At 37.1% G+C, this 16603-nt stretch overlaps 1 protein-coding gene across 1 annotated transcript in view; it reads right to left on the reverse strand.

Annotated features, from left to right (window-relative positions):
• LOC121377375 (lysophospholipid acyltransferase 2-like) overlaps nt 1–16603 on the reverse strand; it is a 46445-nt gene that overhangs the window by 10733 nt on the left and 19109 nt on the right. Inside the window, exons 3-10 of the mRNA XM_041505349.1 lie at nt 15585–15662; nt 12671–12763; nt 11873–11989; nt 10273–10402; nt 6730–6777; nt 4571–4661; nt 3128–3229; nt 988–1091 (exon numbers count right to left, since the gene is read on the reverse strand). Of these exons, the coding sequence (XP_041361283.1) occupies nt 988–1091; nt 3128–3229; nt 4571–4661; nt 6730–6777; nt 10273–10402; nt 11873–11989; nt 12671–12763; nt 15585–15662 (763 nt within the window). The remainder of the gene's footprint in view (nt 1–987; nt 1092–3127; nt 3230–4570; nt 4662–6729; nt 6778–10272; nt 10403–11872; nt 11990–12670; nt 12764–15584; nt 15663–16603) is intronic.

Consider the following 16603-nt stretch of genomic DNA (forward strand, 5'->3'; position numbering starts at 1 on the left):
CATGTCGGGGACCTAATATTTATCTGGTTTATAAATAGCAGATAGTGTGTACAGTGAAACATGTCTACACCGGACCATGTCGGGGACCTAATATTTATCTGGTTTATAAATAGCAGATAGTGTGTACAGTGAAACATGTCTACACCGGACCATGTCGGGGACCTAATATTTATCTGGTTTATAAATAGCAGATAGTGTGTACAGTGAAACATGTCTACACCGGACCATGTCGGGGACCTAATATTTATCTGGTTTATAAATAGCAGATAGTGTGTACAGTGAAACATGTCTACACCGGACCATGTCGGGGACCTAATATTTATCTGGTTTATAAATAGCAGATAGTGTGTACAGTGAAACATGTCTACACCGGACCATGTCGGGGACCTAATATTTATCTGGTTTATAAATAGCAGATAGTGTGTACAGTGAAACATGTCTACACCGGACCATGTCGGGGACCTAATATTTATCTGGTTTATAAATAGCAGATAGTGTGTACAGTGAAACATGTCTACACCGGACCATGTCGGGGACCTAATATTTATCTGGTTTATAAATAGCAGACCTAATATTTATATAAATAGCAGATAGTGTGTACAGTGAAACATAGACCTAATATTTATTTGGTTTATAAAAGTAGCAGATAGTGTGTACAGTGAAACATGTCTACACCGGACCATGTCGGGGACCTAATATTTATCTGGTTTATAAATAGCAGATAGTGTGTACAGTGAAACATGTCTACACCGGACCATGTCGGGGACCTAATATTTATCTGGTTTATAAATAGCAGATAGTGTGTACAGTGAAACATGTCTACACCGGACCAAGGTCGAACTACCCGATGGGTCGAACACTTTCTCGAGCACTGACGGGATTGAACTGTAGTTAATAATATAGGGAGTAATTTCCGTAATACTTTCGTTTAAGCCACTGAGTGGAATTTAATTTCTGAGAGAACTCGAACTGATATAAAATGGCTACCTCGATTTTAAAGAGTTTGACATTCGTCATCAGGTCCCACTTGGCTTCTCCGCGCTCGTCAAATCCACTGAAGCCTAACCCAGCCGCATTGTTGACTGCATCCGCTGCAAACAAACTCATTTCAATGAGGGTAAATCTCCATGCCAAAAACAATAAAGATACACAATTACACATGTTTATATGATCATAAAATGTCAAAAGCAAACTCATTTCAATGAGGGCAAGTAGTCATGTCAAAAACAATATATAAATATATATATACCCAATTACACATTTGTATAATCATAAAACATCAAAAACAAATTCAGTTCAATTTGGCCAAATCTTCATGCCAAAAACAATACATATACCCGATTACACAATGTTCATGTAATCATAAATCATAAAAAATAAATGCAACAGAAATAAAAGACGTAGAATGCAGTTAATTTTAAAATATCTTTTTTATCAAAACTGTAACAGTTGTAAAACCACTCTCTTTCCATTTTTTTCTCTTTTTGTAAAATATTTGAATTTGTAAAATATAGGAAGATGCTTTTTATTTAATCCTAACATTGCATATTTGATATGGGCAACAATTACTGTGTAAACTATTATTATGAAAATCCAAGATATAATTTATACGGTGCTACAGATAAATCATGAACTCATACAGTTTGTAGAACATGATATATTGGGTGCCCTCCAAAAAGAGAGAACATGATATATTGGGTGCCCTCCAAAAAGAGAGAACAACATGATATATTGGGTACCCTCCAAAAAGAAGGAACATGATATATTGGGTGCCCTCCAAAAAGCTAGAACATGATATATTGGGTGTCCTCCAAAGTGAGAACAACATGATATATTGAGTCCCTCCAAAAAGTGAGAACAACATGATATATTGGGTGCCCTCCAAAAAGCGAGAACAACATGATATATTGGGTGCCCTCCAAAAAATGAGATCATGATATATTGAGTGCCCTCCATAAAGTGAGAACAACATGATACATGTATATTTGGTGCCCTCCAAAAAGTGAGAACAACATGATATATTGGGTGCCCTCCAAAAAGTGAGAACATGATACATGTATATTTGGTGCCCTCCAAAAAGTGAAAACAACATGATACAGTGGAACCTCTCAAAACCGGACCCTGTGTAAACCGGAATTCCCCCAAACTGGACATTTTTCATGGTCCTTTTTTTAAAAATCAGTACACAACTTGACCTCTCTAAACAGGATACCTCTTATTACCGGACATTTTACTTGGTCCCAAGGTGTTCGTTTTAGAGGGGTTTCACTGTATATTGGGTGCCCTCTAAAAAGTGAGAACAACATGATATATTGGGTGCCTTCTAAAAAGTGAGATCAACATGATATATTGGGTGCCCTTCAAAAATGAGAACATGATATATTGGGTGCCCTCTAAAAAGCGAGAACAACATGATATATTGGGTGCCCTCTAAAAAGCGAGAACAACATGATATATTGGGTGCCCTCCAAAAAGCGAGAACAACATGATATATTTGGTGCCCTTCAAAAAGCAAGAACAACATGATATATTGGGTGCCCTCCAAAAAGCAAGAACATGATATATTGGGTGCCCTCCAAAAAGCGAGAACAACATGATACATTGGGTGCCCTCCAAAAAGCAAGAACAACATATATTGGGTGCCCTCCAAAAAGCGAGAACAACATTACTATATGGATATTTGTCACATCCAGGGAAAAGTTTAGGCCCTTAATTAAATTATACAGTAACTATATTTGGCCACCCTATACAGGGCTAGTTCTGGGTAAGCTGAAACTTTCGCCAAATTATCCATTAAAATTAAAATATTGCTGAAACCCAGTTATTTTCAAACAAAATATCAATTATTATAGGAAATTATTTTGCCAAAATTAAATTTGCCAATTGTTTTTAAAATTCACAATTGGCGAATTGGCTGAGTGCCAGAGCTAGCCCTACGATTCCATTATAATTGTGAAAACAGAATCTTGGACATAAATGAGCATAGACCTGATAAGAAAATACATCTAAATATACTTCATACAGTGTTCTTTACCTAATTTATCATATGATGTTAATTATAATTTCACTCTAGTGCATTTATAAAATAAAATAAGCATATGGGAGAAAACTATGCTGAAAATCTCACCTAAAATCCAGCCAATGTAGTACCGGACGCGAAAACCAAACAAACATATGTACAGGTAGATGGCTTTATAGAGGAAATTGTGACTGTTGGTAAAGTTATCATCTGAAAATAACACAATATGATAATATTATCATCAGAAAGTAACACAACATTGGTAAAGTTATCATCATAAAGTAACACAACACTCATGAAGTTATCATCAGAAAGTAACACAACATTCATAAAGTTATCATCTGAAAGTAACACAACACTCATAAAGTTATCATCTGAAAGTAACACAACATTGGTAACGTTATCATCTGAAAGTAACACAACACTCGTAAAGTTATCATCAGAAAGTAACACAACACTCATAAAGTTATCATCAGAAAGTAACACAACACTCGTAAAGTATCACCAGAAAGTAACACAACATTGGTAAAGTTATCATCAGAAAGTAACACAACACTGGTAAAGTTATCATCAGAAAGTAACACAACACTCGTAAAGTTATCATCAGAAAGTAACACAACATTCATAAAGTTATCATCAGAAAGTAACACAACATTCATAAAGTTATCATCAGAAAGTAACACAACACTCGTAAAGTTATCATCAGAAAACAAACATTCTGAGAGTACTGCTAAGGTCTCACTACACAGTTCACTTCCGGGTGAGATTTCATTCATCACAGTCCACTACAGTTCCTAATTGTGACATATGTTGTGGTTACCTTCTAGTAACTGGAGAAGAATTAAAACAATTTGTATTTTTCAATGGTAATTAATTAAGCCTTCTGGTTGTATTTTGCCCACGTTATTTTGCAATATTGTGCATTGACTTTTGGGGACATGGGTGTATAGCGGAAGAACCAGTGGTTGTGAATGGGTTCATGAACCAGCTGTTCGGACCGATACTACAACCAGATGCGGTTATATAGCAAAAAACTGAGATGGAAATGTTCTCAAGTTTGGAGTTAAACTAAATGCTTATATAATGTATGTTCGCAATGGTGTACATGTATTTTGTTAGTGCCAACAAGAACCCGTTCTTTTGGCAATCTTCATTTGAATTTGGAAAATTTAACATGGTTTCCAATGACATATGACATCTGTGTAGTGAGACCTAAAGCAATACATGTCCCCTACTGGGCCCAACACATTTTCGTATCTCTTAAATTTAAGGGCCATAATTCAATGAAAATGGGTAAATCACCATGAACGTTAAACTTGATCTGTAAAAGTATATGATAAAGACATACAGAAAATTTCAGCTTAATATCTCAAGGCATTGTTAAAAGAACATCCAGAAAAAAAAAAATATATGAGACAGACAGATGGACAGATGGATGGACAGACGGACGGACAGACAGACAGAAGAATGGAGATGAAACCTATAGTTCCCTCCTGCTGGACTGGTAGGGGACTAATAATTAATTACAAAGTAACTTGAAGAGATACTTGCCTACTAAAACTGACACTGGGAAGTACGGAACAAAGTATATAAAGATTATTATTAACACCATGCTGGACAACAGTTTCCATCCCACTGCTCCCTATAAAGAAAAGAAACATCCAGATGTGTTTCCAATGCATACAGTTTGTTAACGTACCAAAAACAAAAACAGAAAATCCTAAAACGTGTCATCTTTAATGAAGAATTAAGATATGGAGAAAAGCATTCTGAGAGTATTGCTAAATAGAGATTATTATACGAGCTTGTGTGTTGTACTGATTTTAGATATGGAGACAAGCATTCTGAGAGTATTGCTAAATAGAGATTATTATACGAGCTTGTGTGTTGTACTGATTTTAGATATGGAGACAAGCATTCTGAGAGTATTGCTAAATAGAGATTATTATACGAGCTTGTGTGTTGTACTGATTTTAGATATGGAGACAAGCATTCTGAGAGTATTGCTAAATAGAGATTATTATACGAGCTTGTGTGTTGTACTGATTTTACGAAATGAGTGTCAGGATTTTTGTATTGCCGGAGCGAGAACGAGGGTAATAAATGAATCCTGACACAAGTTTCATAAAATCAGTATGACTCACACGCGAGTGTAATAATTTCTTTTTTATCCATATTATTATTGTTGTTTTCTTTATGAATAAGAAGACCCAACTCAAAATATTTCAGCCACAACTGAATGGAGTCGATGAAATGACATCATATTTCCAAGTGCACAGTCTGAGCTAGGACTGAAGAAGCAACGTCATGTTATGACATCGCTTCCCATCATTACACTTGTTATTACACATGTGCTTCGTATGATTATTATTAACTCGGTTATGTTGAACCATGTGGATAATAAAGCAGTATATGTCCCTTACCAGGCCAAACTAATTTTCATATGTCCTAACAATGGGGAAATCGCCATGAAAGTTCAACTTTATCTGTAACAGTATGTGACAAAGCTATTTATTCTATAACTTACCCATGGTATCCATGTCATAAACCCATGTGATAATTTAGTGTATCAGCCCGGTTAATAATGGTATGCAAATTTAAAGGCATATGCAAATTTGCAATGTCTCTATCAGTAATAATGTGTTGCTATGAATGGGTCATTTGTTTACAAGCCAACAAGACCTGTATAGCTGAGCGTAACGTTTTCATAAGATTTAGCGTGACTTCAAACTAATCTGTGCTAACCGTGATGACGTCATATTACTGATGGAGGAGACTTTAGTACTGTGATTTGCTAAATATCAAATAAAAATATTATTTTAGAAGTAATAAATACTTGAGATGAATCCTCCATATACAAAATTTCATCTCAGTATCTTCAGGCATTGCAAAAAAAAGTTTCAAAGTTCAAAGTTCAAAGGCTATAACTCAAACTTGATCTGTAACAGAAAATGATAAAGCTATACACTAAATTTTAGCTCATTATCTTGAGGCATTGTGAAAAACCCATCCGGAAAACTATATGTGGGACAGACAGACAGACAGAAGGACGGAGATGAAACCTATAGTTCTCTCTGGTTGGACTGGTAGTGAATAATAAGACAGGACGAAGGAAGGAAATATTTTATTTAATGACGTACTCAACACAATTTATTTGGCATCGGACATATGGTTAAGGACCATAAAGATATTGAGGGAGGAAACCTGCTGTCGCCACTTCATGGGCTACTCTTTTCGATTAGCAGCAAGGGATCTTTTATATGCACCATCCCACAGACAGGGTAGTACATACCATGGCTTTTTATATGCCAGTCATGGTGTACTGGCTAGAATGGGAAATAGCCCAATGGACCCACCAACAGGGATCGACCCCAAACCGACTGTGCATCAAGTGAGCGCTTTACCACTGGGCTACGCTAATAAGACAGGTATATAGTACAGTAAATAATACAGGCATGCACACCACCCCCACCACCCCTGCTAATAGTGAATTTTCTTTTTATTAAATGTATTTCCTGGGGAAGTATGACTCAATCCCATCTAAAATCTTCGCATTCCATAGTCTAGACCCACTATACGTTTTCACATCTTACTTTGTGACTCTTTTATTGTGCATCAGAGTGTAACACTCGACTGAATATTATTATAAAAACAAGGCATTTGAAGTTGTGGGTTTTAATTCAAGAACTTAATCTCTCACTTTTACTTACCACCGGAGAAATATTATGTCTCCTCTTTTCATTTTTAGAATCATCACTCTACAAAAGAACAACAATTTCAAATTTTAATTAATTTAGTGGGTAGAAAGTTAGAGGGTTGGGGAGTGAGGGTTTTTTTGTTGTTGAGAGTATGCAATATAATTAATCAACAAAGTTATTGTGTTGGCTACAGGAGTTTTAAAATTTACATTTGAAGCTATATTATTTAAATTTGTAATACAAAATTTCAAAACAATATATTCAAAAGGTCTGGTTAACTTGAGAAACACAGAGTACATTCCAGAGAAATCACAAAATGAAGAAAAGACTTGTTTAAATTTACAACAATCTATGTTGGCACACAATGTTTAGATAAGCTAAGTGCTTGGCTAACTATTCACAAAAGTGATGTACCTCTCTGCAGCATTTGAACCATTTTCTAAAAAGCCACTAGCCACATTTTTGTATATAATATCTTTTCACTGTTCCCAGGGGTGCAGAAAGTACTACATGTGTAGCTCTCTGGCCAAATACGAGTAAAAATTCCAACAGACGAGTTGACGGGCCACGCGATGTTGATCACTTACCAGGTGTTCTTAATAATGTTTTGTCAATATATTCATATACATGTATATATATCATTTGAAGTGAAGACACGGTATATTATATTATTAATAATATATTATTATATAGATTGGCGGGCTAGTACAAATTATTGCGGGCTAGTAAATTTTAGTTGGTTCTGGTCCGGCGAGCTAGTGAAATATGTTTCATTTCTGCAACCCTGGTTCCAATTTACCAATACAGGTAGATCTTCAAGGTGCAATATCTTATCAAAGTTATAAGTACGTTTTGACATTTATTTGTGATGAATTAACTACAAATTAATCGATCCCCACCTATAACCTTTGCTCATTATGAATATTGAAAGTATAATTTTCTTGCATATTGTATAAACAGAGTCGCCCTTCAGTGCGACAAAATGACGGTCTTATTTCATCATAACAAAACTTATGAAATCAGCAAATCCACCAAATCTGGCAAGCTGACCTATCGGCAGCTAAACAGAGCTGTTAAGAGACAGATGAGTTGCATTAAGACAGCAAACTTGTCAACAACATCAACTTAACATAATATTACAGAGTGTTTGCTTCAAATGAACTTCAATTCCATGGGTCAACTTCTAAAGATTCTCTACCTAAGAAAAACAATTTACAATAATAGTAAATTTAATGATTTGGTTCAATATATACTACTCAAAAGAATTTAAGGGTCAAAAATTTATAACCAAATAAGTTTCAGAGTGTATTAGATTGATGATGTAAACTACACCAAAAATTTAATTTATTGTTCCATATTTACAAAAACCCACAAATAAACGTCACTGTATACAAGAAAGTCACATGACATGCTGTCAAAGTTGAAGGTTGTCAAACATGGATTTTACACATTAGAACATTCGTTTAATAGTGTGTGAATCCACCCCTGGCGCGAATACACTCGACACATCGTTGCCTCATGCTGTTGATCAGACGTCTGAAGAACTCTTGGGGAATGGCCTGCCACTCTGCCATAAGAAGTTGACCCAGATCATGAAGGTTGGCCGGAGGGGCATGGTTATCCCGAACTCTCCTGCCTAATTCGTCCCAGGCGTGCTCTATTGGGGCTAAGTCAGGCGAATACAAATGTATGCTGGCCAATCCATCCTGGCGATACCTTGTAGTCTGAGAAAGTCCGTTACCACCCTGGCGCGGTGGGGTCTGGCATTGTCATCCTGCAGAACTGCCCCGCCGCCAATCTGCTGAAGGCCTGGGAGAACCAACGGCCGGATAATCTCATTCAAATAGCGGATTCCATTCAGATTGCCATCCACCACAGAGGGGGGTCCTGTGGTGGATAGAGATGCCGCCCCACACCATGACGCTGCCACCACCGAACCGGTGACGTTGTCTAACGTTAACATCAGCGAAGCGCTCCCCAGGACGTCTGTAGACACGAACCCGACCGTCGTTGAACTGGAGACTAAACCTGGACTCACCAGTGAACATCACTCGACCCCACTGAACACGTTGCCACCGCAGATGAAGTGTGCACCAGTGACGTGGTAGGAGTGGTGGTCGAACAGCCTGGCGACGGCAGCGTAGATTATTGGCTCTCAGACGATTGTGTATGTTTGATCAGACACGCGAGTTCCAGTCGCAGTCCGCAGATTGTCACGTAATCGGCGTGCAGTGGTTGTGCGTTGACGTAGAGCCATATTGGTGATGTAGCGGTCCTCTCTATTTGTAGCGCTTTGGGGTCTTCCCGAACGTGGACGATTTCGAACAGAATTCGTTGCTTGGTACCGTTGCCACAGTCGGCCAACGACACTCTGACTGACACCAAGTCTCAGAGCAACATTTCTTTGCGTATTGCCATCCTGAAGCCAAGCAATAGGCCTTCCTCGATCTTCGATAGTCAGTTGATGTCGTACCATTGTCGAATTTGGAGTGTGCACCGTACCCGAACTCAAGCTCCAATTATATGGAAATTCAGCATTGGGAACATGGAATACACATGCAAAGCGTGCAAATGAAGCGCTTTGTGAAAAAGCAAGTTATGGGCACTTAGCAGACCTTTCGCTTTCGCCCTAATTTACGTGCAAATGTAAGCATGTTTTCGCCATTAGAACTAGTCGACAGTGTCAATGACAGTGGATTTTAATTCATTTATGGGTTGCTTAGACCCACTTTCGTCAAAATGGAACAATACCATGCGTGACATTATGGTCTAGCTAATATAATTGACATTCAGAAAATAATGTCGAAAATATCGTCTGACCCTTAAATTCTTTTGAGTAGTATATATAATTTTCTGTGCATAAAGTTGAAGGTATAATGTTTACATTTCAAAGCAGAAGTTCAGAAATAATATTAGCAGGAAGCCGCCATTGTGCAACTTTTGAGGAAAACAAAACAGTTTTAAAAAGAAGAAATGTTTTTTCCACTGTGAAAGTGGCAATACTTACGGATGTCTGCTAAGTGAATATTCTATGACATCCAGGCATGAAAGGCAACATCAGCTCTACAGCTGTTTACATTTTATAATTAGTAATTTGTTCAACTTTAGTATCGATCGTCCTTTCGTCTTTTCTTCTTTAACAAAAAACCTTTGACACTTGATCAGTAAGTGGGCCTGGATGTAAACTTTAGTATCGATCGTCCTTTCGTCTTTTCTTCTTTAACAAAACCTTTGACACTTGATATCAGTAAGTGGGCCTGGATGTAAATCTGTGGTTAGAATGTTCGGTTAAGGTGTGATGTGACACAACACTGACTGTCCTCAATGGAACTGCACATTGTTTCCAATTACCACCACAGTCCCATGACTGGTACCATAAAGGCTGTGGTAAGTACTGTCCTGCCTATGGGAAATTAAAATAAAATATTCCTAGCTGGGCTATTGGTAGGGATAGCCTTTTGTATCAGTCAACATATTTTTGTTTTGGGATGTCATTAAACAATCAATCAATCGTTCTATGAGATAAAATGGACTGTTAGACAGAAACGCATGTACCGTGACTATTTTCTGTAAGTGCCGACCTTCTATGAAATCAATAAAATCAGTAAAGAAACAGAAGGGTCCCGCCATCACTCCTTGGAATCCGAAGATGAAACTGTAAAACTCCAGCATGGTCGGCATTTTTCTGTAAAGACACCACATACAAACTCATAAAGTATGAACATTTATTAACTAATGTTCTCCATCTCTGTATCCAGGTTGGCAACTCATTGTACCCAGGTCCTCATTGTACCCAAGTCCTCGCTCTACCCAAGTCCTCACTCTACCCACTCTACCCAAGTCCTCACTCTACCCAAGTCTTCATTACAACTACATGTATGAGTTCTCTCTTTACCCACATTCTCACTCTACCCATGTCTTCATTACAACTCTGCGTTCGAAATAAGCACTTGTCCGTTTGTCCTGACAAGCTTATTTCTATCACCGCAACTACAGGTATGAGTCCTCTCTCTAACCACATCCTCACTCTATGCATGTCCTCACTCTACCTAAGTCCTCATTACAACTACAGGTATGAGTCCTCTCTCTACCCACATCCTTACTCTATGCATGTCCTCACTCTACCTAAGTCCTCATTACAACTACATGTATGAGTCCTCTCTCTACCCATGTTATCATTCTATCCAAGTTCTCATTCTACCCAAGTCCTCATTCCAACTACAGGTATGAGTCTTCTCTCTATCCACTTCATCACTCTATGGATGTCTTCATTCTACCCAAGTCCTCACTCTACCCACATCCTCATTCTACCCATGTCCTCATTCTACCCATGTCCTCATTCTACCCACGTCCTCATTCTACCCAAGTCCTCATTCCAACTACAGGTATGAGTCTTCTCTCTATCCACTTCATCACTCTATGGACATTTTCATTCTACCCAAGTCCTCACTCTACCCACATCCTCATTCTACCCAAGTCCTCATTCCAATTACAGGTATGAGTCTTCTCTCTACCCACTTCATCACTCTATGTATGTCCTCATTCTACCCAAGTCCTCACTCTACCCACATCCTTACTCTGTATCCAAGTCCTCATTCTACCCAAGTTCTCACTCTACCCAAGTCCTCACTCTATCAAAGTCATCTCTCTACCCAAGTCCTCATTCTACCCACGTTCTCAATCTACCCACGTCCTTATTCTACCCAAGTCCTCATTCCAATTACAGGTACAAGTCTTCTCTCTACCCACTTCATCACTCTATGTATGTCCTCATTCTACCCAAGTCCCCACTCTACCCACATCCTTACTCTGTATCCAAGTCCTCATTCTACCCAAGTCCTCACTCTACCAAAGTCCTCTCTCTACCAAAGTCCTCATTCTACCCATGTCCTCATTCTACCCAAGTCCTCACTCTATTCAAGTCCTCATTCTACCTAAGTCTTCATTCTAACTCAAGTCCTCACTGTCCCCAAGTCTTCATTCTAACTCAAGTCCTCATTGCCCCCAAGTCTTCATTCTAACTCAAGTCCTCACTCTACCCATGTCCTCATTCTACCCATGTCTGTATTCTACCCAAGTCCTCATTCTACCTACGTCCTCTCTCTACCCAAGTCTTCATTACAACTACAGGTATGAGTCCTCTCTCTGTTCTTACTTGACAGCTCTTTCCTTCTGCTCTGGTTTAAGCTGGAGTCCAGATTCTTGATGTCGTCTCCAGTCGGCAATACCAAACGCTAAACTTGTTAACTTCTGGGTCGCCACGGTGATAGGACTGAAAGAGCAGAATACTTATTATATTAGTGAAACCATTTCAAATATTATATCCATAATAAAATAATTTTTTCCTTCAAATGACAGCAAGTGATATTTTCAACAGATAAACATGTAAATAAAAATCCCCCCATCAAAAGAAAGAAAGAAATGTTTTATTTAACGATGCACTCAACACATTTTATTTACGGTTATATGGCGTCAGACATATGGATAAGGACCACACAGATATTGAGAGAGGAAACCCGCTGTCGTCACTTCATGGGCTACTCTTTTCGATTAGCTGCAAGGGATCTTTTATATGCACCATCCCACACACAGGGTAGTACATACCACAGCCTTTGATATGCCAGTCGTGGTGCACTGGCTGGAACAAGAAATAGCTCAATGAGCCCACCGACACGGATTGATCCACTGGGCTACGCCGAATTTACGCAGCCTGTTTTTCTTAAATGCAGGTTTTCAAGCATTGTAAATGTATGTAAGACATAAACAGGCTTTGGTTAATTCGGCCCTAAATATTTCAATTCGCTAATGGCTGTGGTTACATTCTGGCTAAAATTTCACACCAGTACATATAATCCTACCAATAAAAACTGCAAAATTATATAGTCACAATAACTAGGTGTGAATACTCTGTCCTCACAATATACAACATTACCTGTATTAATGCTATACTCACAAGGAGTGGTCAAATGTCTGTTCATCACTGGCGGTCATGAAACGGACAACATTGCACCAAAGTAGATACCCCAGGGCAAATACGAAAACTGCTCTACAAAGATATATTTAGAACAAAGAAAGAAAAAAACAGTTAATAACACTGATCATAATAAATACAATGTACATTTAATGCAATTTTTTTGTATCTACATGTCAATCAATGTTTAATCACTGTCCACTTATAGTTTAATTATCAATATGATCTTTGCGATTTCACAGTGTAATGCAAACAGACTTACAAAGATGATGTGATGTGAATTAAAGTTTAAAGTTTTTTTTGTTTAACGACACCCTAAAGCACATTGATTTATTAATCATTGGCTATTGGATGTCAAACATTTGGTAATTTTGACATATAGTCTTATTAGAGAGGAAACCCGCTACATTTTTCCATTAGTAGCAAGGGATCTTTTATATGCACCATCCTACAGACAAGATAGCACATACCACGGCCTTTGATATATCAGTCGTGGTGCACTGGCTGGAATAAGAAACTTTGTGAATTAGGCTCCAGATTATGATCGAGTGCATGGGAGATTGTTTTTTTCTAATACTCATTATCTTTAAAGAGACTACCCAGAGTTTTCTGTCATGACAAAAAAATTGTTTGACTAACCGAGCCTTTTTTAATGAATAGAATTATACACTACATGAATTTTCGTGTTTAGAATATTGATTCTAGTAGATCAAACGTCATTTACTTTGCAATCAGTTTCTTTAGGGGTTTTTTTGTACAGACATGTATACATGTATATATAGAGAGGATTCGACATGAGTGTTTTTTAATATGGAAAAATATCAACCGAGTCTATGTTAATCGGTATTTGTCGAGGCTCTGCCGAGACAAATACCGATCAACTAGACAAGGCTGATATTTTACATATTAAAAAACATGAGTAGCGAATTTTATTTATCCTATAACACTTTTAAAATAACATTTTAATTAAATTTTTAGTAAATCACAGTACTAAAGTCGCCACCATCGGTAATATGACATCATCACGATTAGCACAAATTAGTTTGATGTCATGTATTTTAACTAAAGCTTTGAAAATGTTACCATTAGATACACAGGTCTTGTTGGCTTGTAAGCAAATCGCTCATCCACAGCAACACATGACCTAGAGACCTTGCAAATTTGCATACCATTATTAACTGGGTTAATACACTAAAATGATCACATGGGTTTATGACATGGATATCATTGGTAAGTATTTATATACATGTAATATAAAATTATTGAAAAGTAAAATAGAGTTTGATCTCCTATAAAACAAACATTTGGATGATGAGAAACATATTGGATATGTGGGACACTGATATTGCAAACACTAAAACGTACCGTAATTAATATATAAATTTAGTCATTAAAAAGGCCATGTAAGTCAGAAACCTTGTGTGATGGCTGCAAACTCGGGACGGTCTATCTACATTGAAACTTCGTAAGTGAATAATTTGGCATAATTTGTGAAATAATCATTTTAAATATAAACAACATAATGATAGGTAACATTAATGTAAAACATATTCAGTCTGTATTCTACATGTATTATTATTAACAATATTAACCAATAAAAAAAATGCAAACGCTGTAATTTACTTGTTAATGAAAGAAAGAAATGTTTTATTTAACGACCACTCAACACATTTTATTTACGGTTATATGGCGTCAGACATATGGTTAAGGACCATACATATTTTAAGAGGAAACCCGCTGTCGCCACTACATGGGCTACTCTTCCGATTAGCAGCAAGGGATCTTTTATTTGCACTTCCCACAGGCAGGATAGCACAAACCATGGCCTTTGTTGAACCAGTTATGGATCACTGGTCGGTGCAAGTGGTTTACACCTACCCATTGAGCCTTGCGGAGCACTCACTCAGGGTTTGGAGTCGGTATCTGGATTAAAAATCCCATGCCTTGACTGGGATCCGAACCCAGTACCTACCAGCCTGTAGACCGATGGCCTGCCACGACGCCACCGAGGCCGGTACTTGTTAATGAATACACAAGACATAACTTCTAATACTACATGTAAATGACTAAGAAAATGAAAACAAGAAGCAGACGTGTAGTCATAATTATTGTAGGTATTATATATGCTCAAGTAACTATTTTCTTATCATACAAATCATCCACAATGCTTAATATGTCATTTTAGGTCTCATTAAACAGTTGTATACTGTTCTGAATTACAGTTTCTTCATGCTTCGAAAATCACAATAGTTGCCAATTGTCATATTTACTTGTAGTAATAGGGGGAAATGTTAGTAATTAGGAAAGAATTAAAATGTTTTTTAACAAATGGGAATTTTTTTAATTGTTTGTATATACTGGGAAAGAATTAGAATGATTATAGAAATTAAAAAATAATTAAAATGACTAATAATTGGGGGAAATTAAACTGACGTGTAGTAATTCACAACTGATCATTAATTATATAATTATATATTTATAGTCCTTCCCACAGTGAGCGCCATTTTCTTAATATGGTATTTGTACTACAAGTTACTTATTTCTGAGCCAATGTTTTCTAAAGTGCACACAAAAATCAGGCCTCTACGTTAACATTTCCACCTAGGAGCCATATGACGCCTACTTCTATTTTTCATATAGATATTATGAAATGTTTTAGCTGCCAAATGAAACAAATGGTTGCAAATGCGACCAAATCGATCGCAATATAGAGGGCTGAAAATAGTTGTGAGGTTGTTTTTTGTTATTTCCACAACACATTAAAATTAACATTTCTTCTTTGGCAAATCAAACTAAAATTATTTACAAAAACCATTGTTCATGGAGGCTGGGACGGACTATAGATATTACAGATACATGTGTCATTAAACGTAAAGCAACATTACGGCCTACTTACATATGTACAAGGTTAGACGGCAAAACTAACAGCAGAATGTAGCATCCTGTCGCCTGCAGCAGACAGTGCCATAGTTGCCTGAAACCATGGAAATGGGAAAAAGCAAATTTAAAGCAAAATATTAATTAGCTTTTATCTGCTATACATTGGATCTATAAAAACAAACTTGAATTAATTAAAATCAGGGCTCAGCCTATTACAATGCCAAATTAGCCATTTGCTCACTTTAATACAGAGTGGCTACAACATTTAGTCTTTGGTTAATATTAGTTTCTTTAAAGGAACAGACGCTAGTTTTTAAACACTATACCGGTACAGCATATTTTTCACTATTAAGAGCCGTTTGTGATCACTGAAATTAAATATTACTTATATTTTATTGTGATTTACTTATATTTTATTGTTTAGATTATCCATTTCCATAGAACCGAAGTGTTTCTGGTCATCCTGTTGTTTCTAATATCACAAAATGCGTTTTTCATGTTTTTAAAAATGCACGTGCATTTTAAAAGTAGCGGTTATTGATTCGAGTTCTAGTCTTATTTTTTAAGGATATTTTCTGGTTTTAAAATCATAGACTCTTGTTTCACTCTGTTGTAACTTTATTCAAGTGTGTTACAGGTTTGTAGATTAACTAAACTTAGTGTCCATTTTTTTATGAGTTAAAACTAGAGTCTGCACCTTTAAATTAGCAACTTTTGAGTAATTCTGAAGGAAAAACTACTACTGAGTCCTGAAAATACACACGGTTACACACATAGTTACACACACACACAAGTAACATATTCTAAGTGAAGCAAATTCAGCACAGTAATCAATTGTATATACATGTACCACTTGTCAAATTATTGGAACCAACATCAGCGAGGAAAGCCAAGAGGAACATGATCCCATCCCACCCCTTCCCCTCCACATCACACCTTTTCCCCCCGACCACCTTTCATATTTGACGAGACGGGGCTGGACGCAGCCCAGTGATAAAGGTCTCGCATGATGCGAGGTTGGCTTGGGATTGATCT

The sequence above is a fragment of the Gigantopelta aegis genome, chromosome 7 (assembly GCF_016097555.1).
Source record: "Gigantopelta aegis isolate Gae_Host chromosome 7, Gae_host_genome, whole genome shotgun sequence".
NCBI classification, from domain to species: Eukaryota; Metazoa; Mollusca; class Gastropoda; order Neomphalida; family Peltospiridae; genus Gigantopelta; species Gigantopelta aegis.